Genomic DNA, 27369 nt, shown 5'->3' with positions numbered 1-27369 from the left:
AAACTTTTGGCCCATTCCAGCACACACAAGTGGGCTTGTCTTGGCATGACCGGGCCAATTTAGGTCCACAGCCCATGAGATCAGCCCGAGACCCAGTCCTACCACTGCCATCTTTTCTATTTGACTCGATCTCCGTTATAATCAGAATCATCTTGCTCAATCCAAACAAGTTCTGAAATTACATTTAACAATTTTCTCTTCGAAATGAAGTGACTTGAAATTTTATGTACTAATGTTGATTACTTTATACAACTATATAAACGACTCGTTAATCAATTCACGACATACCTTAAACGCCTTAACAGAAACCCAGAACAAAGGAAACTGTAATACTACAAGCATAAAGGATCTGAAAGTTTATACAAGTGAAAAGGTTGAAGTATTTACATCGTCGATAGGTTACATACCCACATGATCTATGCTCACCCCGGGAAAAAAAACCCGAGGATTATTGCAAATACTCAGATATAGAACTTCATATGTAATCAAAACCACCACTTCCAGGTTGCTCTATATCTGGGTGAATCCCTCCTCGTCGAGGACCACGTCCTGGGTTAGGTCCTCGTGGGAACCTATAAATTGAGGACAAATTAAGTGATTAATAACAAGACGAATATGCTAAACATGGTAATCTACGATTTAACATTAGCCAGACTGGCTGTGACTCTGTGAGCCGGGCCGGCATGGGCACGAAAAAAGCACGGCCCGACACGAGCACGAAGTCGTAGGCCGGGTCTGAGCCGCATTTTCTTGGAAAAACACTACAAGGCACGGCACGGCACAATAAAGAACGCCAAATTTAGTAAAATTAGGCTTAGGCACGACAACCCGTGGGCATGGGCCCTGTTTTGAACTTTTTTGGCCCGACCCAGAACATTACAGAGTGGGCTTGGCATGGACCTAGCATGTATAGGCCCATGACCATGGGCTCGGCCCAAAGCCCAGCCCATGCCAATCATTAGCCAGAGTGGGAGAATGGTTTATTTATCAACTTTCACACAGATAAATTAAGGAGAAAGATAAGATTTGCACCTTCCAAAACGATCAGGCTCAAAACCAGGGACTCCTGGTGGACCATAAGGATCGAATCGAGCACCAGGTGGTACACCACTGCCAGAATACAAAAATAGAATTATGAGAAAATCTTGAAATGCAAACAATGTAAGATGCACAAGATCGCAAGGGTTACTCACAGTCCTCCTGGTCCTCCCGCAATGCCAGGGAAACCACTTCTGTCGCCAAGCCATCTAGGATCTTCCGGACCTATGAGCATGGACCCACCACCAAAATCACCTCTGTAAAAGTGCAAATGAGACACTGGTTACTATTGGAGAAAAAACTTAACTATCAAAAATGATACGGTAGAAAAGAAGGGGAGACACAAACCTAGAAGGATACATTCCAGCACCAGGACCAGGGTACAGATCACTACCACCAGCTGGACTGATTGGAGGAACCACAAACCTAAAAGAAACCCAAGTAAAAAAAAAATTAGCAAAAAAGCCTTAACTGTTGGCAATGATAATCTGGATTAGATTTGGTGAAATAAAACAAAGAGCTCCTGTTGGATACTCTGCAATTCACGGCTTGTTTGGTAAGTGATAACAAATAGTAGTAATTGTAAGTTTTTAAATTTCATTACCATTATAGAGGTGGAACTGAATATTGATATTCATCTATGAATAGGAAGGGATACTTGGGGGCAGACAAGCATTACCATCACGGCATCACCAATTCACCACTATTTGCTACCGTCCATTGAACGGGTCGTGAAAGTACGGTACTGTGAGTTTGTGATAGAGGGAATCTAGTTGTAATGGAAATTATATATTCCTATCTTTGTGAATATTTAGTTTCCTAGTTCTATTCTGTTAAGGTCTCTAAGGTGTTTCACTTAAGCTCCAGCCTCCATGTCTGTGACCTAGTATGTATTTGTCAGACGTTTCTGCAAATCAATTCAAAACTGTTGACACATTTTCCTAACTTAATCAGTTTTTCTCCCCACCCTTCTTTAGATGAAACTCTGAAGCAAAGTTTATACAAGAGTACAAGTATATCGTCCAGTCATTTACCGATTGTAACATTAACAATTCTTAAATTGATTTCAATAGTGAAAACAATCCAACTACGTAATTTATTGTGCTAAATATGAAGATTCAAATATGTGTCGATCTTCCATCGACCGTGTTGAGTAGATCTTGCAAGTAAACCAAAAATCTTGAACCAACATGCTAACAGTAGTAGATAAATTGTCAAGTCTACAAGTTACTCAAATTGCCAACTGAAAAGCGATTATATTTATTTTTTATTGAGAAAATATTTGATATTTACCCTGTAAATGGATCTTGGGAGGTAATTGATCCATCTGAATACCTGTTTGGCTCCTCAACATCAGGTAACCTGTAAGGTGACAAAAAGAAACAAATTTATTATTAACAAAAAAATAGCCCCTTTACCGTAACAAAATGCAAGTCAATAGCAAAAAACTCTGACTTGAGATACTTTATTTATCACTTGAGCATCAGTTTTAAATCCAAATTTGAAGTTCGATTATCACACAGGGGCTATTCAGATAAACATTTAGACGATATAGTGCATCGTACAGACGTGCACATAAATTAAATGTATGAAAACATTTTTGAGTAAGATACTTTTTGGTTATATTAAAGAGACTTAGTGTTGGACAGTGTGTTTTCCTTGGAATGTATAGTCTGATCAATATTTGTGTTTTAGTGTATTTTTTACCCAATAGTTTAAGAGGCAGTCACTAAGGTTTAGACATTGGGGCAATATTCAGTAACGGTTACCATAGAACCAGATAACAGCTAAATGGCAAATAGACAAACGACCACTCTTAATCTAAGTATAATACTATAATAGAAACTTTGGCAGATTTGATATGAAAACATTTCAGTACAAAATCATAATAAATCATTGTCAAGCAACAAAATCTGTCATTTCACTTCACATATCCATCTATACAATTAGAAAGAGGACTTTGTACAAGGATACAGCATCAAAATAAACATGAACTTGTTCTCAGCCTTTTTCATTTCTACATCAAAATGATCATACTTAGCTTTATACATCTGTAGACTTGACTGTATAACTGTATAATATCAAGGACAGTAAATGAGAAACTGAGAACACGGGTCAATATATGCTTCCACTTTACTCATGCCCACTAGAAACTTAAACTTTTTGCAAGTTACTTTCAACAATTTTTCGGGATACAGAGACTGGAATAACAACTAGATATAACCTATATAGAAATTGCAGACTTCCCACGATTGAACACTAGTGTTAGATACAAGAATGCAAATTACCACCATTGTTGAAAAGCCCACCCAAAGTTATAAATCTGAGTCCAAGCCTCAAGAAACGGGCATACTACAAGCATGCAAATAGGCACCATTATAAAAAAGAGCAATGCTAAGAAGGAGAGATTTTAGTAATCTAGAGAAAACAGAAAGCACATGACATTCAAAAGATGCACCTAACCCACCGCTCCACCAAAGGTCATAAAATGTGAACCAAGGCTTCAGGAAAGGGGCGCCGTCGAACTATAAGTTTCTAGATCAAAAGGTAAAAATGGACAACAAAAGATACCACGCTTCGGCAAAAGCTAGTTTCTACAGTGGGCATCAAAGAACTTGGCAAGGAATTTTGTATTGACTTTCCCAAGCTACTATGAGCATTACGAAAGATGCAACAATCAGAAAAGACAAACCAAAGAACAAACATAATGAAAAACTAAATGCACAAACAAAACGGAAGAGAAGCCTTTTGAGAGGGTAAAGCAGAGGAGAGATAGAGATGAGGGACAAAACTATAGACGACTAGATTAAGGATATTCTGCTCAAGTTAATGAGTAACACATCTTGCCATGGGGTGATATAGTGCAGAAGTGTAAAGTTCAAGCCGCACTATTAACCATAGCTGATGTTGAGACTTGAGAGTAATGGGTACATTTAAAAGTTCAAGCATATGTGGTCAGGGTACTCTTAAACGAGGGAAGATATGAGCATCAACCATTTTAGGACAAGTTTTCCACAGCTGCGAACATTCATCAATGGGAAGTTGGAACCAGAGGGGATTCTGCTAGGTCATATCTTGTACCTATAACATGATGTCTAGTAGTCCTTTTAGTATTGAAACCAAGTAATAAAAAACCTAGGTTCGGAAAAGTTTGATGGAAGTGACATATGGCTCACAAGACTCGCAGTGGCAACAGAGAGAGGTAACGTCAAGGTTATTGGCTTCCTCAAGGTCCAGGATTGAGAGAATACACACGAGTTCAGGGGCTTGGCAGTTCAAACTTCTTGATAGACTAGCAGAACACTGACTGGGAAAGGTCAGCACATATTTTGAGCTTCAAACACTTTAAGAGTTCTTAGTTGTCTCCTAGATGATTTAAGGCCGCTCAGGCATTCGAGGACCATTCATATTTTCTGTTACTTTCACAAGTGTACCATATTTTCATAATAAATAGCAGGTAGTTAACAGAGGCCAGGCTATGACTCTATGAGCAGCCATTGCAAAGGCAACTTGAGAACCCTCATCATCACACGGTTCACACACTGTGTGTATCAAGACTACCAACAGTCAGAAAAAGGAATCAATTTGCAGATAGCGTGAAAACTACTCCGGATATCATATCTTTGGAACTTGGAAAGAACCTTCAAAAGTCCATGCATGTGCCATTAATTAAAACCCTCAAAACCCTCTCATGCACTGCCAGAGTACAATCTCATTTTTCTTCGGATTTAGTAAGTTATCTCCTTTATAAGCTTGGTGAATGAGTAAATGGTGATAGTACAGTGAGAAATGATCTGTCTTCATTCTTAATGGAAGAACCCAACTTCCTAATTCATTACAAGGTCTCTAGTGTTGCAACCTTTCGTACTCCATAAGGGCTTGCATCTCATACTTTTCTCCTCCACCTCACCCCAAAAGCAATGGCATGTATCAGGTCCACAAATGAATAGAACATCTATGATCCTAAATATCAACACTAACTAGTAACATGAAATTATTCAAATGAAATTTCCAACAACCATAAAATAATACTTCATTAATCCACTACACTCTTGGAAGATATCTAATATCAACAATGACATGATATGTTGTCTAAATGACAGAAAACTGCCATATTGATCTGAAGTATAAAGGAAATCAAGAAGCCAGACAATCCAGATATAACTTAACATTTTTTATAATCTAATGAAACATTTTTTATAACTTAACACACAGAAAAATATATGTATCTTTGCACCTCATTCATTCACTCCATTATAAAATCATAAAGAACAAGGAACAGGACACCAATTGAACAACTATGAAACAAAAAGTATATAAAGATAAACGGATTCTGGGAATTACCTTGAAGGAGCAGTCACAGAACCTCCTGCTGAAGATCCATCCAATTTGGAAAGTACATCTGACTTCAAACTGCTAACAAGCTTCCCCAAATTCTTGTACTGTGCATTGTAATCACTTGTTGCTGTCTCAGCAACATAATCATCAACACTGCGAAAACACACCATCCATCAAGAATGGAACAAAGGTGTGAAATTCACATCCAATTCAGCAAATAAATCCAATAAAAAAGAACAAAAACATCCAAGTTGAAAGGAAAATGTACTTAATATCAAGGTGAACTTGCTCAGTGGCACCATCAAGCAAAGCATCGACCATCAACTTATTAGCTATTACCAAGCACTTTACCAACACCTTCTTGTTACTCTGCTTCGGGTTTATGTACACAAATGCATATTCGTCATTCAGTTCATTCCAACGATCAATCCCCACCTCATCTGAACAATCAAAAAGCATAAGTTATACTATCTTTCTAACCACAAAATACAGAACAAGTTTCTACACAAGAAATGTATCCATCGTTCCCAATCATCAATTCCATCTATCTAAGAATCCCAAACCCACAAATATTGCTCCAGATGATTCAAAACTAATCCCCCATCAAAAATATCAAAATAAATTCATACACAAAAGCATATTTTTAAATGATTGCATTCAGATGATCAATCACGAGCTTAATGAGCAACCAAAACCTAAGAAAATTAAATATCTAAACAAATTGATACAGAGAATCATATTAATCATCACCATCATTCAATTAATCAATTCCAAACTCCTCCGAACAACCAAAAAAGACCTAAATCACAAATATCATAACAAAATTAACTCCAAAAGGTTTGATTTTACAAAATTACAGAAATAAAAGAGTGATACCGGTTGAAGAGGAAGACAAGTGAGAGCTCGCTTCAAAAGCAGGGGGTCCGGTGGCAGTGAGGACAAAACCAGCGGCGAGAAACGAAGCGTGAACTGCAAAAGCTAATTTGTCGTGATCATTTCGGAAATTAGGTCTAGATGCTCTTATCACCAACATTACAGATTCTTCTGTCGCCATTTTCTTCTTCTGGCTCGAAATTAGGGTTTTTTCTTCAAGAATTTCTCAATTGATTCGTCTTCACTGGAAGTTTTTTCGGGTTTTGATTTTCTGTGTCTCTGAAAATTTCTTGGGAAGGAGGGAAAGTGAGGGGGTTTTCGGGGTTTATTGTTGTCGGGCTGATCATTCCTATCCGGGTCAGGCGGCAATTTGCGGGCTTAATGATCGGGCTCATTCTAGATTGGAAGGTGCTTTTAAATTGTAAATATGTGTTTTTCAATCGGAAAAATGCGTTTTTTAAACCGTAATGTGTTTTTAACTAGGTTACATTTAGAATTACATATAATCGGGGTGCACCTTCTAATAATTTGTATTCTAGATTTTTTTTTAGGTTTATTTAATCGTGAAGCCCGTAGACAAGAGTTGATTATGGATTCGTACGGCCCAAACTGATATGAGCACGAGAAAACACACCGCTTGGCACGGGCTCGAAGTCCTGGCCCATGGGTTGTATATTTGCCATATATTTTTGGAAAAAATACGACAAAATATGGCTTAACATAACAAAACACGTCAAATTGAGTGAAACTCTTAAGCAAACATATTGTCATATTAGCAACAATTAATATTTTCATTATACATATCAACTTTGTATATCATTTACTAATAGACCACTAGAGAGCGGTCAAAGTAGTGTAGTGTTGCATTCATAGTTACTAATCTTGTATGCACGCATTACGTGCGAAAGTAAATAGAAAACAAATCAAAGAGAAAAACGATTGGTTTTTAAAAGTAAATCAAAGAGTGATTAAGGGATTTTCCATATTTTGTTGTGCTTATTTGTCCTATAATTTGTTATTATTTGAGGCATATTAATCTAGAATACGGATTTTGCCAAGGCAAAAATTGATATATCCAACACAATACCGTCAGTCCGTTACCCACTGCTCGTGATATTTCTACTACGTAGCAATTAACAAAAGTGAATCAAATCTCCTACTATTCTTTATTGCCAAAATTATGAAATAATAATATACTTAATCTCCTACCGATTTTGTTTTCTACAGAATATATTTTTCCATGCGCCATTTTAGTAATTAATTGGTATTTTCCTCAATTACTAGTATTAGACTATTAATACGTTGTTAATGCATTATGCATAACCAGTTAGTCTCATAATTATGGGAAAAATATATGCGAAGTACTTGGTATATTTTAACTTTTTGCAATTGCACAAATAATTATTTCTAAACACACATGACAAAATAAGTGGATAATAAAAATGTGTATAACTCCATACGTACGGCTAATGAATGAATGAATTAAACATAAATAATCTACTAAAATCTCTCATATAATTAACAATCTTAAAAAAGTAACCCATGGAATTAAGCTTTAAGCACGGGCATCTCGGGAGTAACAACATCCTCGGGAATGAAATGACCCCAAAACTTGTGATTCTTCCAGACAAGATTCATCTCCTCGATAGGCACGTTCTTGGTCTCGGGCAACAAGAAGTAGATGAATATTGTCATAACCACCACGAAGAAGGCGAAGAAGATGAAGAGTCCAAACTTCATGGCACATAACATTGGGAGGAAAGCTTGGGCTATAATAAAGGTGAATATCATATTAACCGATACATTGATACTTTGTGCAGCTGATCGGACTTCGAGAGGGAAGATTTCACTAGGGACGAGCCATCCTAGTGGACCCCATGACCATGCAAATCCTGCTACGTAGATGCATATAAACAATACAACTACAATTGCATACCATTCTGGCAAATTTGTTGCATCCCCTGTCACCCCAAATTGCCATCCGATGAATATTGCTACCAAGATCTGACAAATATGCAACACAACAATTAAGATAAGTCGTCAATTAATTAATTAATCAATCCATTAATGTTACATTTAATTAAATTAAGATTGAAGAAATTGATTTGATTACCTGGAGAATGAGCATTTGAATTCCACCCTGAAGAAAGAGAGCGCGCCTTCCCCACTTATCAACACCGTAAATGGAGACCAAAGTAGCAACAACGTTAACGCCACCGGTAATAACAGCTGACATGAGGGAAGCGTCATCTGCAAATCCAATTGTTTTAAACAAAACCGGTGCGTAGAACATGATCACATTGATCCCGGTAAGTTGTTGAAACATTGGAATTGCAAAGGCGAAGATGAGAGGAGGTCGATATTGTCTGTCTTTTAAGAGGCTTTTCCAAGGGTCTTCCACTTTCTTGGAGGCGTCGCTAGCTGTAACTAGATCTTGGAATTCAGCGTCAACATTGTCAACCCCTCGAATTTTTAACAGTTGTTTCTTAGCTTCATCGGGTTTGCCTTGTTCAATGAGGGAGTTGGGGGTTTCGGGAAGGATTAAAGAACCAACAAGGATAATGAGAGCAGGAACCATAGCTCCCCCGAGACTCAACCTCCATCCAATGTGGTCAACTTTGGCAAATACGTAGTTAAGGAGATTGGCTATCAGGATTCCTATTGTGATTGTCAGTTGAAACATCATGTTTAGCGCACCACGGTGCTTGTAAGGTGCCATCTCTGATAGAAACACAGGCACTGACTGCAAATACCATACAACAACCAATAATTTACTTAATATAATTTTTTATAAACAAATCTCAACTTACAATTACACATATTAATTGGTTGTATATGTGATATAGCAATAAGAAGTATAAATTAGAAACGGTAACTCTATCAATATCAATGTCACATATAGGTTAGGAACTACGTACTACGTATTAGACTAACTGGTTATATATGCATAATGGCATAATGCATTAACACTTTGGTATATAAATCGTTTCGTAATTAATAAGCTATGCATACTTTAAGATATATAGAATGCAATATAATTGTGCTTAAAAACAAGAGTTATGTTCTGCCACTAATCTCTCAAGTAAAACATACGAAGTATTACAATTATAATTACAATTACAGTACAGTAAAAATATAGGTTATATATAGGTAATGCATTAACACTTTGATATAAATCATTTCGTAATAAGCAAACGTATAATTTAAGATAGAACTAGTATTTGGGCCCGGGCGATACCCCGGATATTATGTGAATAACAATTAATTATTATATTCTTTAATGAAATTATATCTGGATATTTTTCACAATTTTTTCTGTATTATATTAATATTAATATTACAAAGATAATATAGCTCAATTGGATAATGCTCTAATATTGAAACTTGAGGTCAGCGCCACGTGATATGTAGACATTTGATTGAGGGAGAGCGCCACGTGATATGTAGACATTTGTAGAAATATATATAGTATAGATGCAACATAATTGTGCTTAAAACCAAGAGTTATGTTATACCACTAATAATAATCTCTCAAGTAAAACATATTACAATTATAGTAAAAATATTGGTTATATATGCATAATGCATTAACACTTCGATCTAAATCGTTTCGTAATAAGCTACATACGTATACTTTAAGATAGAACGCAATATAATTGTGCTTAAAAACAATGAGTTATGTTCTGCTACTAATAATAATCTCTCAAGTAAAACATATTAAAATTACAGTACAGTAAAAAAAAAAATTGGTTACGTTCGAGGAGTATGTACCTGATTAGCGAAACCAATGCCAAAACCAAGAAGTATACGACCAATGATAAGCATTGCAACGTTTTGAGCAGCGGCATTAACGACGGCACCAACAAGGAAGAGGAGCCCTCCAGCAAACATGGATCGCTTACGGCCCCACTTTCTGGTGACGGTGGATGCCACAATTGAAGCTACCAATGCAGCCAAGTATAAAGAGGATGTGAACATGGTTAATTTGACGCTATTAAATTTACAATATTGGTTCGTTCCAGAATCCGCCATCTGCTGTCTGTAAACGGATGGGAAAAATTTCTCCAAAAACATCGGCATTGATGTAACTCCACCTACATATATGAAAATTATATTATGTTAATTGATGTATCTAATAACACACATGCGATTAATACTCTTAATTAGAATCCATATACGAGATTTACGTACTAATGACAATTATAATATGTTAATTCACGTATCTAATAACACAAGTGCGATTAATGCTAGCATCCCTATACAAGATTGACTAATTAAGCGAATAACGGTATCCCTCAAAAAAATAACAAAAAATAAGCGAATAACACTAGCAACATCAATTCATTCAACTCAAGCCATACAAATTAAATTAAACCTTGATAATATAATAATTCAATAAATCAAATTAATACCTGAAATCCCGATGTCATAGCCGAAAATCAAACCTCCGGCAGCCGCAAGAAGGCAACTCAAAAAGACGTAGCTAGTTAGTTTTCCTGGATAGTCTTTACCCATTTTCCCACCATCAACCATTATTCCACCCGCCATTGTTTATATTATCTCTATGTTTGATCGACAGAGAAAATATTGATATTATGAATAAATTAAAGCACAAATATCAACGTATTTATAGTATCATATACTCTCCTAATCCTAATCGACATGTAATAGGAAACTAATAACTCGAAACCTATAATTAATTGAAGTATATAATAAGAAACATAAGATAAACACAACTCTAAAAGGTCTCCTAATTCTATCCTAACAAGAAGCAAAACCGAATTTACAAGGAGCACACCAGGAGTTTTAGTAAGAGAACACCGTATTTAGTTGCAAGATTAATTAGAAGATAACTTATCTTTTTGTGTTTCTTTTGTTTTTGTTTTTGTTTTTGCGTACAGTAGTAGGTTGCTGGAAATTTATTTAAATTGAAACTCTATTTTATTTTTTTAGCTATTAATTAATTGGTACTCCGTAATTTTTAGTACAAGCTGGGTAATATTGATTACTAGGTTAGGTCCTATGCGTTGCACGTTTGTTATTAAATCATTTGTTTATACTTCGTATATTTTTAATTTTAAACTAATTTATTAAAAATAATTTTTTCGTTAGGTAAAAAACCAGATTTTATCAAGTGTTAATGAGACCGAATACACGACCGAGTTTCGGATTTTTAAATAATTTTTTTGTTCACGCTTTTTAATACTTATTAAATGCATACAATGTAATAAAAAAAATACAAAATTTCTCAAAATTTTGACTCATACCCGAACCAGACCCGAAGTAAAGTGACCAAAATTACTTCATTCGAATGCGATCCAAATGACCTGTTTGCCAGGTCTAGTATATATAGTAATTGATTGCTTGATTTATTGACTGATAGTTATAGTTATCGATTTCAATAGTTAAAAAATGTGCCAGAAAAACACTCTCGAAGGTGTGACACATTGTTCTCGGTATTGTTTTAAAATAAAGTAGTGTAATAATTAATTGATTTTCAAAAATAAAATTGTAAAAATAATAATATTATGTAAAACAAAATATATATGTCACCGTATTTAGAAAAGAATAAATTATATACTCCGTAACATATACGGAGTATATATATATATACAAATAGTTAATTTATAGAAACAAAAATTTGATAAAGGATAACAATTGTGTAAGGAATAGTTTTCTATATTAAACAAAAAAATGAATGATGAGATTCTTTAAAATATAGTAAATCTTTTCCGTGCAAAAAATAAGGGAAAAAAAACTAAGGACTGTTCCCACCGCCTTCTGCGAGGTCTCCCGTGGGAGTTTGCATGGGTACCTCGATGGGCAGCATCCCTCCCAGTTGAGATTTTTTCCATTCCCAAGCCTCGAACCCGAGACCTTGGTTAAGGGCTTGCTCCCTAACCACTCATGCCAACCTCAATTGGTTATATCTATAATCTATGACCTAAAGTAATAATCGTTGAGGTCATTATTATGCATTTATGCACATGGTTGGTGTCTTTCTCAATTACTAGTATTAGACTATTAATACGCTGCTTTCATCCACGCTTACTTACCCGTCAATTTTCATAACTAGTACCTTGTTCTATCAAAAAAAAATAATTGGAGGACACTAATCACACTAACTATAACAAAAAAAAAGAGTAATATCAAATATAAATACGAGTAATAACGAAACAGATTAATGAAACCATTTCATGCAATAAAGATAAAACAATCAACGGGTAAAAGACCAATTAATTGCCAAATTGGGTCAAGCAACAAATTAAGAAAATGATAGTGGAAGATTTGATTCGTTTTGTTACTTCACGTTATATAGAAATAAAAAGATTACGGTTTCATCAAAAGAAAATAAATAAATAAATAAATAAGATAACAGACAGCTAGCGGTTAACGGTGTTGCCTTTGATCTATCAATTTTTGTCTTGGCAAAATCCGTACCCTTAATCTATTATATAAGGGACACCAAAAAGGCATTATTACATTAACGACTTCAAAAGTTAACTATAGATTACAGATGATTTATTCAGAAACGATGAAAATATTTAGTAATAGATAGTAAAAACACATATACGAAAAATATATTTCACCTCAATATACATTTATACTAATGAAACGTTAAACATTTCCTTAAACATACAAAAGATACATTACCAAAGGAGTTTAAACATCCAGCAACAGCTACTACAAACCTTACATAAAAACAACAAACCAAACTGAACCTTTCATATTTCTCCTCTATAACCCCCACCTCCAAAATAATCCTTTCTCGAATTAACAAGTTGTTGGGTTTTCTGATGCTCCAATTTAGGGCAATTCTGGATCCTATGACCAAGCCCTCCACAATAAGAACACCCAACGACTCCACTCGCCATCGCAACATCGTCCGCTTCGTCCATCGGATCATCAAGTTCGGCCAATACTGGAGGTATCCTCTGTCTAGCTTCTTGCAAAAGGTGCTTCAAATCAAGCAGTGTAGTCTCACTCTGGTTTCTATTTATGAATGTCGTTGCAATTCCCGTTTTCCCACATCTTCCCGTTCGACCAATTCGGTGAACATAATTCTCAATCTCACCCGGCATGTCGTAGTTGATAACGTGCTGAATATCGGGAAAATCAAGCCCCTTTGAGGCGACATCGGTGGCAACTAACACGTCTTTTTCCCCGGCTTTGAAGGATTTAATGGCGTATTCCCTCTCCTCTTGATCTTTTCCACCGTGGATGGCGACGGCTTCAACCCCTTTTAAAAGGAGATACTCGTGGATATCGTCCACGTCAGCTTTGTTTTCACAAAATATTAGGACGGGTGGCGGGGTCTTTTGTAGGCATTCGAGGAGGTAAACGATTTTGGCCTCTTGCTTCACGTACTCGACTTCTTGGATAACGTCGAGATTAGCGGCCCCCGCTCTGCCGACATTTACAACAATGGGTTTAACCAGGGCACTTCGAGCGAAATTCTGGATCTTTGTTGGCATAGTGGCAGAAAACAGGACTGTCTGCCTTTGAGCTTTGAAATGGTCAAAGACTTCTCTGATGTCATCTTCGAACCCTAAATCAACCAATCTATCTGCCTCATCCAAGCACAAATATCTGAGGGGAAAAAAAAACAATTGTTAGGGCCTTAAATAAAGAGAGGGATTAACTCAAGATGCTTTATTAAGTTATTAAGGTAGTTAATAATAGGAAAGCCAAGTTCCATATATTTTAGCAGACCAAATACAAAAATGATGTAGCATCAGCTAATTACTAAAATATTAGCAGACCAAATACAAAAATGATGTAGCATCAGCTAATTACTAAAATACCACCAACATGACCCTACGAAACTCGAGTCATAAAGGGGAGAAAATGTTTGATGATCCACAAAAGGGGGAAAGTGCAAATTACCATTAAGTTCTTAGAAGAAAGAGGCTAAGTATTACTTAAATTTCTTTCCTTTGCTAATTATTAGAAGAAAAACCACTAAAAAATACTCGTATCCAAATAACAAATATTTGGTGTAACCCAAAGCAAGCAGGCAGTAATAAGAATAAACATGAGATAAGCGCTGAGCCACCACCGACTGTCAACTAACATATAGAGCCAGTTACATACAATCAAACCATCTTAACACCCCACCAGTGTTACCTAATTCCTAATCACCCAACGAAGTGCAAACGGAAAAGGCAAATATAACATGAAACTGGTACATTTTTTCATCTAATTTAGCAAATTAGGCAGCAAATTGTGAACCCGTAGCCAATCTAATACTAGCGAATCATATGATTATATGCAAGACAAAGTACCTAACCATCTCCCCAGCTTCTGAATCCAAACTACAATACTTAAAATCTATAATTGAGCTCTTATACCATGACACTTCATTCTGATTCTACATGATGGTTATATGATTCATGTGAAGAAGAAAATAAGGAAAGGGGTGTGATGCAGCAAGTTTATAACACACTACACAGTAAAGGTATTAAACTATTAAAACAGGAATAAAGAACTTGAAGCTTTTACCTGCAATTATCAAGATTCATTTTCTTCTTGGCAAGCATATCCTTAAGCCTCCCTGGAGTGGCAACAACTATATGTACACCCTTTTTTACAATCTCCAATTGTGACCGCATATCAACCCCTCCAATGCACAGCAACGGCCTCAATTCTGGATGTCCAGCCTCCCTTAGCGGAATCAGAAACTGCTCCACAACCTCGTATGTTTGCCTTGCAAGTTCCCTTGAAGGGCAAACTACCAGACCAATCGGCCCTTCGCCGGGAAGAATAGGCATCATATACTCCTCTTGCAGGGCCAACATTATGAGGGGCAAGACAAAAACCAATGTCTTCCCTGAACCGGTAAACGCAATACCGATCATGTCTCTACCGGACAAGATTACAGGAAGGCCTTGCACTTGGATTGGTGTGGGTTGAACAATTCCCTTGTCTTTCAACTCCTTCAAAACAGGTTCAGGGAACCTCATCTCCTTAAAGTTCTTGATAGGAGGTGGTGCATCATCACCATCCACAATAATATGCCATTGCTTTCGAATGGTTTCACACTGCTTCTTTGACATCCTCCTTATAGGCAACGGAGGTTTCCACCCTGTCCAGAGTGGCTCTGTGTATGTTATGCCTTTGGCTAACTCACGAACTGACATCAGGGTTTTCCTATCTGAAAGATTCTCTATCATCTCCTTTTCTTGTATCACAATTTGCTCAACAGGACTGATCTCAGGAACATCTTTCTTTAATTGTGTAGCCTTCACCAGAAGACTGGGCTTAGCTTCCTCGGCTTTCTCCTTCTCGACTTCAACTTCATTTGGTGCTGACTCTTTCCCCTTCTGAAGTATTTTTGCTTCTTCCATAGCCCTTCGCTTATTCACAGGGATGTAGTCCTCATAGTTATCATCCTCTTCAATTTCCATAGTTTCTGAAATACCGGCAGGCCTGAGAAAAATTGAATCTTGTTAAAAAGGATTATACGATTTCAAACACCAAAACAATTTAACAATTTGAAACGCATCATTTAAGAAGAATCGAATCATATCAAAATAAAAAAGTATAATACGAATGAGCTCAAGAGAATAAATTGAATAATTTAGAAAATTACATATTTTGAATCAATAAATATACAAATAAAATCAACAGAAAAATAGACTGTAGATAATTATCGAGAATATTTCACCTCATTATATTTTACACAGCATCAAAATAAACATAAACATGCTCTCGGCCTTTGTCATCTCATCTCTACTTCAAAATGAAACCTCTTATTCAGTTTTATACATCTGTAGACTTTACTGTATAATATCAAGGACAATAAATGAGAGCACAGATCAATATATGCTTCCACTTTACTCTGGCCATTAGAAACTCAAACTTTTTTGCAAGTTACTTTCAACATTGTTGCGGATACAGAGACTAAAATTACGACTAAATATAAGTATATAACTTGTACAGAAATTTCAGACCTCCCACACATTAAATCACTAGCGTTAATACAAGAATGCAAATTACCCCATTGTTAAAAAGCCCACCCAAAGTTATAAATCTGAGTCAAGGGCCTCAGGAAACAAGCATACTCAATCAGATCAAACTACAAGCATGCAAATTGCCGCCATTATCAAAAAAAAGCATTGCTGAGAAGGAGAGATTTTATAAAATCTAGAGAAAACAGAAAGCCCGTGATGTTCCAAAGGTGTGCCTGTTTTAAATTAAAATAGCCCACCGCTCCACTAAAGGTCATAAATGTGAAGCCAGGCTTCAGGAAATGGGAATCGTCGAACTAAAAGTTCTAGATCAAAAGGAAAAAGATGGAGAACAAGATTTGCAAAAGCTAGTTTTCTATAGTGGGCATCAAAATGCAACAATAGGAGATCAAACATAATGAAAAAGAAATACACAAACAAAACAGAAGAGAAGCTTTTTAAGAGGGTACGGCAGAGGAGCGATACAGACTAGCGACAAAACTAACAACAACTAGATTCAGGATATTCTGCTCACGTTAACAAGTAACCATTCTTGTTTTGGAATAAATAGTGTAGAAGTGTAAATTTCAAGCAGCACTATTAACCAAAGCTAATGTTGAGGACTTGAGAAAAATGGGTGAATTTTAAAAGTTCAAGATCTAACAACATCGCAAGCATACATTAATACGAATCATAATATAGGAGTTAAATATACCTTTTCATATTTCGGAGACAAAATCCCAAGCGTGATTCCTCTACTTAGTCCACACGAGCACAGATCAAGATCTCCTTGCGTCGTTTGCTTCACTTTCACAAGGAAAGGACCGGATTTAGAGTACTGAATAAGGTTAATGATTTATTCAACTTGTGTTTAATCATCATTAGACCTGGTTATCGGGCGGGTCGGGTCAGGGTCGGGGCAGGTCAAAAGAGGGTCGGGTATTGAAAGGGTCATTTTTAGCGGGTCGATAATGGGCGGGTCAAAAGCGGGTCGCGGGTCAATAGCGGGTCTTTATGGGCGGGTCAATAAACGAGCAATGAAAAATGAAAAACAAAAGAGCCATGTGCAAGTACAAGTGAATACGAAGCTATACACGTAATTTTTTGTATCATTACTATTTTAATTTTCAAAATAATTGTAGTATAAGTTTGACCCTATAATGACCCTGTCCAATAAAGACCCTGTCCAATAAGAGCCCTGACCAATAAAAGTCCTATTAATTTGACCCTAACCCTATATCCATTGGACTACCCTGTCCAATAACCAGGTCTAATCATCATATGGTCATCACGAGCTAAAACTAGGGAACCTTATCCCAGTAAACCTTAACTACTACAGATCATAATTGGTTTCTAGCAAAATATTATGACCACCTAAATAACCGGATTATTAATCTCCATTATTAATCCTAATCTATATTCAGTGATTGCCATCTTGATTAAAGGACATATTCCTTCACAATCACGAGCTCAATGAGCAACCAAAACCTAAGTAAAATATTATACGGAGAAGCATATTAATCATCACCATCATTCAATTAATCAATTCCAAATTCCTCCGAATCAAACAACAAAACCGTAAATCACAAATCACAAATATCGTAACAAAATTAACTCCAAAAAGTTTGATTTTACAAAATTATAGAAATAAAGAGTAATACCGGTTGACGAAGCAGACGAGTGTGAGCTCTTTTCAAAAGCGGGGGGTCCGGTGGCAGTGACGATGAAACCAGCGGCTGAAAACGAAGCGTGAACTGGAAAAGCTAATTTGTCGGAAATTAGGTCTAGATGCTGTTATCACCAACACCACTTTCTGTCGCCATTTTCTTCTTCTGCTTCAAATTAGGTTTTTTTTTTTCAAGAATTTCTCGATCGATTGAGATTTCTTGGGAAGGAGTGAAAGAGTGAAAGGGAGGGGGGTTTTCGGGGTTTATTGTTGTCGGGCTAATCATTTATATCCGGGTCAGGCGGTGATTTCCGGGCTTAATGGTCGGGCCCATTCTACAATCTCACTTTTAATTTTTTAGGTTTATTTCATCGGGGACAAGAGTTGATCATGGTCTCATTTTTATTTATTTTACTAATGTATGCCCGTGTTAATGCAGGGGAAATATTAATATACATGTATTATGATCGATTACTTGTTTAAGTTTTGAAGCTGTAATTATAGGAAATAGTTGAACATTTATGAGAATAGAAATGGCGCAATTTTTTATTTATTTAAACAACATACAAAATAAGTACTCCGTACAATACAACTCTAGTTTCCTAAATATACTAGTACCCTAGATATACCATAACTCTAACATCACTTAATTTTTTGAACTTATTACTTAGAACTTATCAAAACTTATTTTAGTTATAAATTGGACTTAAATAGCACTTATTTTTTCCGAACTTATTATATGAACTTATTTTTTTCTCGAAATAAATAGAAATAAGATGAACAAAATGGGGCCTAAGTGTCGGAACCATGAAAATATTAATGTAGTTAGGAGTGGAAACAATTAAAGGAGAAAATGTAATAAAGTAGTTGAGATTATTTCCATAAATAGAAGTCTAACACGAAAATGACTGATTTAGGCAAGTGTATCACTTTAAAAAAAACGGATAGACTAGCTCTCAAGTACTCCCTCCGTATTTATTTAAGAGATACACTTGCTTTTTCCGGCCGTATTTATTTAAGAGATACACTTGCCATTTTTAGTAATTTATCAACCCCACCATATAATTAAATAATACATTTAATTTACCCACCCCACCTCCCACCCCAAAATGACATGGTCCCCACTTGTTTACTTATTAAAATATCTACCCAATACCACTTGTTTTATTATTTTAATTCATTCAATTCTTTTTTCTTAATACACGTACCCGACTAAGTGTATCTCTTAAATAAATACGGAGGGAGTAGCACTTTGAATTTGGGTTGATAATTTGGTTTTTTCTCGGGTTGAACGATTTATGGTTAAAATATGTCGGGTTGAAGTGATGTGTTCTTTTGGTTGACTGGTAAGTTTTAAACAACTTTAAAAACTAGTGGGTCAGTATGCGGTTACTGCTTACACAATTTTAAATTAGGCTGGTCATAATCGGATTATGACAATTTTGATTCTAGTTGAAATAGATCGAGTTGTAAATTGGTGAATGACACACTTTCTTTTTTCAACATTTTTCAAAATATTTGACACACTTCATTATTTGAAAAGAACCCACAGTATAAAAACGTTTAACTTTTACCTAACATGACCCACTAACTTTTCTCACAATTACATGGCCCATTTTCTCACAATATAAAGTAATTCCATTAACCAACCTTTATACGTAAGTATTACCAAACTCATTTCATGGTTCCCATCTATTCCGTATTATTTATTAAAAACGTTTGTCTAATGTAGTGTTTCACTTATTATGAGACAGATGTCGTAACTAACACTGACTTCGATTGATCAATCAACAATGACTTATTTGATTAAATATAACATGTATCAAACTAGATCATACCAGATCAACTTAATTGACAAAGACAATTAGTTCAAATAGAGTAATGTTCTCTCAAAAATAAAATAAAATAAAATAAAAATAGAGTAATGTTCTCTAAATACGTCATATCGGACCAATTTTATTATTTTAAGCAAGTTTAAAGTGTTAAAATCCAAATTTAAACAAGTCAAAAGGCCGAATTTTTTGAGAGCGAAATTTCGGCATGTTGTGATGTGTTTCAAAACACATCACAGGGACATTTTGGTGAATAACATGTACCATTCATCAAAAAGAAAGTACCATTTCGTTAAATGGAATACCATTACGATAAAAACATATACCATTACAATAAAACATGTACCATTACAATAAAAATAGACTAGCATTCTGAGTAAAATATGTACCATTGACATTCAATATATTTACAGAATTTCCCCTGTGATGTGTTTAGCATGCCGAATTTAATTCCTCGAACTTTTTAACATAAATCGTTTTTTACTTTTACTTCTACTTCGTAGTTCGTACTCAATTAGCTTATCACACACTTGATTACTTGACAATCTCCCTCCTCTCTCTCTCTCTCTCTCTCCTCAACAACTATTTCTTTTGATAATACTTTGGCCTTCTCTCTTAATCATCTACTGCCTGCTGGTTAATCTGGTTAGTTCATTTTAATTGATTTATCAATTTGATGTTAATTGTTGTGTTGATCTGATTTTGGTAGTCATTTTGTATTCAATTATTTATTTGAAGTTTTGATTTGTTGTCTGGGTTTATTTTCACCTTTTTATATCTTTGAATTATTGTCTCCCTTTTTTCCAAATTGATTTAAAGAATTAGTTTTGTGTTTAATTGATTGATTTGTTCTGAATTATTGCATATGGAACTAGAGATTTGGTTAGATTGTATGTTATTTGGTGGGTTTGGTTTAGGGTTTGGTGATATGAAGAACAAATTGATGAAGAATGGTACTTCCAAATTCTGGTAGTGGGATTCTGTTTAAATCAATTGTCGAAATTACTGGTAGTTGATGTTCAATTCAAAGACAAGGGTCAACTTCCTTCACAAAAGTTTAATTCCTTTATCCAAAAGATTACCCCTCTTTTGTAAAGAATTGTAAAGTCAGCTTTTGCTTTACAAAGATAGGTAAATTACAGACAAACAACTTCAATTGAGCTTCCTGTGGAAGAAGTTAAGTTTCCCCAGTTTGTGTAAAACCTTACTTAACTTGCTCAGTTGCTCTTCACTCTCAATTCAAATACTTTACAAATGTTAATTAAACAGGTGAATCATGAATAAATTGATTGGATATTTAGTGTTTGGAATAGAAATCTATATTCATAAGCAATGTTTCATTGCTTGGTTGGCTAGTCAGAAACAAAAGAGGGGTTGTTCGACATTGTTTTTGTAGGTAATGAGTATCGATGCAGATCTGTAATTCTATTTAGCAGGATCTTGTTTTTGTAGGTAATGAGTCATTGAGTATCGATGCTCCAAGAAAGCTAGTGGCTATGGAACAGCATATTCATGGTTTACGTCCGTTATATGAAGTTCTTCTACCTTTTTTAAGGAAAGCGGCAGTCTGTGAGTTTTGCATTACTTCTTGAACTTTCTACTATATGTCTATATGCATTACTGGATAATGATCTATTGCAAGTGCCAGTGTGCTAGTTGAGCTTCTACAATGTTTAATTTACTCTAATTACGTGTTTGTAACCAAATGCGCATATATACACACACATATTGGGTGATGTTTTTTCTAAGTGTAAAGCCTATTAGCTCAATTAGTAGAGCTTTGTGCAATTGCACAATGATGTAGGTTCGAATCCTACATAGGCTAGCTATTAATGGATGTTTCACAATCTGGTAAGTGATGCTTTTAGACAAAAATAAAATAAGCTTGTTTTGATTTCTAACATAGTAATAAGAAACTGCATGTGAATTTTATAAATTGATTGCCAAAAACAAAACACTTTAATTAACACTTTAAAGCCAAAAACAATGCAATTGCTCACTCGTATTGCTAAAACTCTCAATGGTATCTTCAGTTCCTGCAACATGAAACTTACCAGTCTCGAGGGAGTAGAAAACTATATGATTCCCTCTGAACCTGGAGATATAGATCCTATTTCTCATCCCAACCTCTGTAATCAATGCCGAAAAAGATGACTTTTGGCTAACGAACAAGCTGTAGTTACCAAGGGTTTTAAGTTGAACCCAAATTAGTTTACAAAGATCGAACTTGAACACTTTAACCCAATCTCCCATGCACCCGACAAATACAGCTACAAGTTGTCCATCACACTCAACTAAGTGATATGATTGTAGTGTATCTGTATCATCTGAAATGGATGACGGCTTGTTGTAAACTTTCCAGCTTCCTTGTTGTTCATCATCTACCAGTTGAAATTCTCCCAAATATCCTTTTATGTCAAGAACATAAAATGCTCCTGCAAAATAAACCGGACTGCTTGTTCCCACAGTAAAGGTAATGTCTTCATTATGGTTAAATTCACATCGATTCCATGTTTCATCCCCATTTTGAATATGGTATATGACGACTGCTCGATTTGCATCTATAAAATCATTTCTAAAATAATTTGTAAAAGCAACAGTAATGCAGTCATGGGAATTAGGGTAAGTTGAGAACCCGATACTTCTGATACCCGAAACACTTAGGTCACCATCAGGGTCGACATAATCCCCCCTAACCCTAGTGATTGGGTTGAAGAACTTTAGTGATTTCAACTTATCGTAACTCCAAGTAAGTATAACAACCCAACCATTCTTGGAGAAATCTACTGTAAAAGGATCTTCTGTAGATGATATTCTGAGGTTGTTGTAATGTATATCGTTACGATATAGGTCCATTACTTGACACGATCCACCTTCATCATTCTTAAAGGAGATAAACAAAGGAAGCAATAAGTTATTATTGGTTTTTGGGATGGGCGGAACTGCTAATCGAATAGTCTTACATGTAGCTCGGAAGTTCCCAAGATCGAACAAATGTATGTATTCTGATAATAAACTTATCATGTCTTGAGGAAGCTCAGTGATTTGCCTAATAAACCTATCTTCTTCATCATCTTCTACTTGTTCTTCTTCTTCGATTGAGTACATTACTAACCTGTCGTGTTGATGTTGATGTTGTGGCATCAGATTTAGATTTGCCCAGACAGGACTTTTGACAGGGAATTGTAAGTTGGGGTAATGTAGAAACGAGGTGATCCTGTCATCTAGTAGGCTGTAAGAATAAAAACATCTGAAATCATCATAGACAAAATAGACACAATTCCCTTGAACCCCGAATTCAGATTCAGATCCCCAACACCAGGTAGAAGAATTTTGATCTAAGAAAAAGGCGCGGCCATCCAAAGACTTGACCTCCACCCAATTTTGTTCTACGAGCAAATCCAACACCCACACTTTGACCGCGGTAATTTGGGATTCCCCTCCATTACGTATTAAAAGACTTACGTAGTATATACGCCCACAAGATTCAAGCAGAGCATCCATAGCAGGAATATAATTGTAACCATAATTAGGTCGCTTGAGTTTCGAGGACTTAAAGGTGATTGAGTTTGTACTCAAAAAACAGTCTATAATTGAATAATGATCGGCATCCATCATCTGACCCTCACTGTATAGGATCCCATTCAGTATAACAGTGCGGTATATATCTACACTCTCACCATCAAGCTCAACTCTTTGAATTTCCCAATTAATACGACCACACTGATTTTGATTTGTTGTAGGACGGCAGGACAAAACTTGTCCTGGAAAATCAAAAAACAAAAAAAGCACACAACAACAACTAGTACTTGTATTTTCAAGATCATAACTTGGTACAGGTGATGTGAGTGTACAAGCAGATAAGTCTGGCAAATCAGATTCTGCGAATGACAACAATCGCGGCAATGGTGGAAGAGTGAGTAATTGTATAGTCATTGGGTTCCATAAACTAAATAGGTTTAATTTGTTAGAATCACGAAGAACTAACCAGCCATGGTAGGAAGCTTCGACAGTTTTACCTTCCAATTCAGGGATGTTTCTTATATAAATATTGTTGTTAAGATTGTTGTTTGAAATTGTGCAGAATGTTTGAAATTCATTCTTTTCCGAATCCGAATGCGTATACACAAGCCATGGTGCTGCTGTTGATGCCACCGGAGGCCGTCTTCTTTCATTCATCATCCTCTTCTTCTTGTTTGAACCCGCCATTAATCTACCAGTTAATCTACCAGTTGACGTACTTTGCACAATTTAATCTACCAATTAATATAACCTCGATCACACACTTTTTGTATATATATAGGACATAATACTATATATAATAGACATAGGACTTTCCAATACCAATTCGATAACAATATACCAAAAATAAAATATCACTTATAGTTTCCTAATTCTCATTCAACTAGGAAACTAAAACTCCAAAAATAAAATATACGATTGCCGTACGTAGTATTTGTATGCATAAAGAATAAACAATTTGACTTTTACTCAGACTCGATTTCTAACATAAGTTGTGTTCATTTACCAAAATATTCTTTCCGTATTTATTTAAGGAATACACGAGTGGGGTTGGATAGATATTTTAATAAATAAAATAAGTGGGGACCATGTTATTTTAGAGGGTGGGGGTGGGGTGTTTGGTGGGACATATGATATATTAGATAGATTATTTAATTAGATAGTGGGGTTGATAAGTTACTAAAAATAATAAGTGTATCTCTTAGTTTCTTTAAGCTCGTGTCAAAAAAAAATATATATATAAAAAAAAAAAGGATAAATTGTTTTTTACCACCTAAAAAAATCGAAAAATTGTTTTTTACCACCTGAAAAACTAAAACTTGTATTTTACCACCTAAAATTTTTTTAAAAATTGTATTTTACCACCTGAAAAATGGAAAAATAGATGAAAATGTTATGTAGGGGGTCACAACAACGGTAATACTTCTAATATGTTTTATTCTTCCACGATTTCATGCATTTAACTCTATTTTCTTCCCCCGTTTCCTTATTTTCTATTAATTTACATAATTTTTCACCACCATTAATTTACAAAATTTGACAATAATTAATGGAAGTAATGAGCGAAGGGTGAAAGAGTTAAAGAAATCACACAAGGAATGTATAAAATTGGAGGAAATTTGAATTAGGTAGCCATACATAAAGGTTTCATCTATTTTTTTATTTTTTAGGTGGTAAAAAACAAGTTTTAATTATTTTTTAGGTGGTAAAATACAAGTTTTAATTTTTTAGGTGGTAAAAAACAATTTTTCGATTTTTGTAGGTGGTAAAAAACAATTTGTCCAAAAAAAAATGGCACAAACATTGATTTCTCTTACGAGTAAAATCTGTGCATGCACATCCTCCTCTTTTTTGGTTGTGACTTCTGATCACACACTTAATTGTAAGACATCGAATATTAAAGAGTCGATCAAACATTTATTTTGTAGGATCAATCCCATCCAACATTAAACATGAAATTCACTTCATCATTGCACTATAATTACTGTTCTTAAACAGTTTACCACTAATAATACGGACCTATTAATAGAGGAAAAGCTAGGAAAATCATTGTCCCATGCACGTGGAAGAAATATCTAATACTTCCTCCGTTCTCATTTACATGACATTATTGGTGTTTACACACTATTCACTTAAACTCTTTTGACTTTTTTCTGTGGTTTATATATAAGAAAAAACATAGTCGTGTGGGGTCTTATTAATTAGATTCGTCTCAATAAATATTTTTTTAATATCAACTTTTTATAATTTTTTCTTATGCATATTTGAAGATATTAACGTTTGAAGTCGTGCGTTGGCAAACGTGCCTAAATAATTGTGTCATTTAAAAAAGAACGGAGGAAATATTTTCCTTCTTTATGGCACTCGATATTTATTTGGGTTCCAATTTTTTAATTTTGGGTACCCGTTATTGAAAACAGTATTTACCGGATACCTAACAAGGTTCCCGTTCTAGAAAACTGAGAATCGTAGTGTGGCGGATCCAGACATTTAGAATAGGATAGACACGCTTATTAAAAAAATGTATATTTCATACATAGAGAAAACAAAGTGATTTTTCAAAAAAGAGAAGCAAATATTTTGAAGGGAGAAAAAAACTAAAATGGCAAATATTAGGCACAAGGATAGAACCCATGGTCATTCATATTTAACCAAAGCTTTGAAAGCATTACCAATTACCACCAAGCTACAACTTTATTTATGCTAATAAATCATAGGAATAATATTTTAAAGAGGGTAGACAATTGTCTACCCACTTTGTATAATAGATCCGCCCCTAATCATAACGGCACAAACAAAACCTGTTTGAATAAGTTTTCAATTTTATTACCCGAAATCATATGTTTCTAACAGCTTATGGTTTCGATTCAAAGTACGTACCTTGAATTTTAGTTCACCCCTAATTAGGGATATTACATAAGTATGTTACAATTTGCACTCTACCTTTCTTGATAAATGTTCCATTAATTGCATCAGTTTTTATAGGATTTACTAATGAATACTTAAATATACTAGCGGTCACCAAAAGGAACCTTTCCTCTTCCCCGCCATTTCGGTTTAAGAAGATGAGAAAGCGGAGTTACGTTACGGGCAGACATTTTATCAGAGGTTTCACTTGTATCAATCTCCCCTTGTTTTCTTGATCTACCCAATCGGTCAAGGAAGCTTTTCTGATGGTATGCCTCTAGGAATCTCCGATGAGAGACGGTGGTTTACCCTGTGGCGGATGTCAGCGAATCCAGTCTGCTTATCTCCAACTCGGCTGGCTATTCACGGACTGGTTGTACATACTGTTTCTTTTTTGGGGTACAATTGCTCAGGATACCCTTTTTTAGCTTCTAGAGTCTATTTTCTTCATGTTGGTTCAGACGTTTAGTAGTGTTTGAGGATAAACTTGGTATGGAGGACCGCGTGTTCGATCCCTCGCAACAAAAATTCGGAAGGGACTGAAACCTATCCACCTAGAACTCGCCCTGAATCCGGATTAGCTCTAAGGGTAAACCGGGTGATAACACAAAAGAAAAATTTATTAGTGATCAAAGTTGTACATTAGCAAATGCATGCTCGAGTCAAAGTTATGCATTTTTTCAGAAATAGAGGGAATACTTTGTAATACGTGTAATAAAGAGCCATATTTTGTTTATTTGTCTATATCATGATTCTATATTAGAACAAAACTATATATCCATTTTGGGCCAAAATGCTGAAATTAAGGATAAATAAACTTAGTCAACAAGTAAGCGAGTGAGCCAAAATTCAAGCAATTTTGATCTAACATCGATCAATTTTATCCATGGAAGAATTAATCAAATTGAAAAACAAACAAACAAACTAAGTCACCAGCTAACACTTTGTTGATCTGAAATCTGTAATAAACAATCGATGAGTATGTACGAAAACAGTGACCCAATTACGTTCATCAAAGTACATAAGTAAAACTAGGTGCACGTTAACTTCAATAAACTACGGAGTTAGGACTTAGGAGTAACAAGACAGAGTAAAATTTTAAGAACATATTTTACATGTGAGTATTAAACTGATTATTCCACATTTCGTTCCGGAAATATCGCACCATTTGTTTTTTACACTATTCACACTACAACTTTGACAATTTTTTGTGATTCGCATGTAAAAAAAATTTAGTCATGTG

General features: G+C 35.3%; 3 protein-coding genes and 1 long non-coding RNA gene across 6 annotated transcripts; 1 reads left to right on the top strand and 3 right to left on the bottom strand.

The window, feature by feature from the left end:
- Positions 1-285: 285 nt before the first annotated feature.
- On the bottom strand, positions 286-6556 carry LOC110782308 (probable proteasome inhibitor). The gene is made up of 8 exons (XM_021986429.2): positions 6253-6556; positions 5645-5816; positions 5383-5529; positions 2332-2400; positions 1387-1464; positions 1194-1295; positions 1033-1110; positions 286-572 (listed from the first exon to the last, which is right to left on the bottom strand). Exons 1-8 carry the CDS (start codon positions 6428-6430, stop codon positions 476-478), a joined length of 921 nt encoding a protein of 306 aa, XP_021842121.1. The 5' UTR covers positions 6431-6556; the 3' UTR covers positions 286-475.
- A 1132-nt stretch (positions 6557-7688) lies between these two features.
- LOC110782250 (sugar carrier protein C-like) lies at positions 7689-10975 on the bottom strand. Its single transcript, XM_021986367.2, has 4 exons — positions 10662-10975; positions 10021-10343; positions 8363-8992; positions 7689-8253 (listed from the first exon to the last, which is right to left on the bottom strand). The coding sequence occupies exons 1-4, from the start codon at positions 10795-10797 to the stop codon at positions 7798-7800; spliced, it is 1545 nt and encodes a 514-aa protein (XP_021842059.1). The 5' UTR covers positions 10798-10975; the 3' UTR covers positions 7689-7797.
- A 1826-nt stretch (positions 10976-12801) lies between these two features.
- Positions 12802-18131, bottom strand: LOC110782504 (DEAD-box ATP-dependent RNA helicase 35). Of its 3 annotated transcripts, none has more exons than XM_021986685.2 (4): positions 17861-18131; positions 16915-17006; positions 14752-15678; positions 12802-13839 (listed from the first exon to the last, which is right to left on the bottom strand). In XM_021986685.2, the coding sequence occupies exons 2-4, from the start codon at positions 16920-16922 to the stop codon at positions 12975-12977; spliced, it is 1800 nt and encodes a 599-aa protein (XP_021842377.1). In that variant the 5' UTR covers positions 16923-17006; positions 17861-18131; the 3' UTR covers positions 12802-12974. The 3 variants fall into 3 exon arrangements, with proteins under 3 accessions (XP_021842377.1, XP_021842378.1, XP_021842379.1); XM_021986686.2 differs by having other exon boundaries at positions 16915-17001; XM_021986687.2 differs by lacking the exon at positions 16915-17006.
- A 2085-nt stretch (positions 18132-20216) lies between these two features.
- Positions 20217-26840, top strand: LOC110782307 (uncharacterized). The gene is made up of 3 exons (XR_008929686.1): positions 20217-20342; positions 21150-21266; positions 26235-26840. It is a non-coding gene; the product is annotated as an uncharacterized lncRNA (long non-coding RNA).
- Positions 26841-27369: the final 529 nt, after the last annotated feature.

This window comes from Spinacia oleracea, chromosome 3 (genome assembly GCF_020520425.1).
Source record: "Spinacia oleracea cultivar Varoflay chromosome 3, BTI_SOV_V1, whole genome shotgun sequence".
Lineage (NCBI taxonomy): Eukaryota > Viridiplantae > Streptophyta > Magnoliopsida > Caryophyllales > Amaranthaceae > Spinacia > Spinacia oleracea.
Note: the sequence above shows the minus strand (reverse complement) of the source record. Positions and strands in the feature narration are given on the sequence as shown.

What these genes read in the sequence shown, in the direction of transcription:
- LOC110782250 (XM_021986367.2), bottom strand. Translation starts at nt 10,797, where the DNA reads ATGGCGGGTGGAATAATGGTTGATGGTGGGAAAATGGGTAAAGACTAT. An exon ending in CTATGACATCGGGATTTCAG is followed by an intron (nt 10,344 to 10,661) that starts GTATTAATTTGA and finishes TCATATATGTAG; the next exon opens with GTGGAGTTACATCAATGCCG. An exon ending in GCATTGGTTTCGCTAATCAG is followed by an intron (nt 8,993 to 10,020) that starts GTACATACTCCT and finishes TGGTATTTGCAG; the next exon opens with TCAGTGCCTGTGTTTCTATC.
- LOC110782504 (XM_021986685.2), bottom strand. An exon ending in ATGAATCTTGATAATTGCAG is followed by an intron (nt 13,840 to 14,751) that starts GTAAAAGCTTCA and finishes TTTTCCCCTCAG; the next exon opens with ATATTTGTGCTTGGATGAGG.
- LOC110782308 (XM_021986429.2), bottom strand. Translation starts at nt 6,430, where the DNA reads ATGGCGACAGAAGAATCTGTAATGTTGGTGATAAGAGCATCTAGACCT. An exon ending in CTTGTCTTCCTCTTCAACCG is followed by an intron (nt 5,817 to 6,252) that starts GTATCACTCTTT and finishes TTGATTGTTCAG; the next exon opens with ATGAGGTGGGGATTGATCGT. An exon ending in GCGGGAGGACCAGGAGGACT is followed by an intron (nt 1,111 to 1,193) that starts GTGAGTAACCCT and finishes GTATTCTGGCAG; the next exon opens with TGGTGTACCACCTGGTGCTC.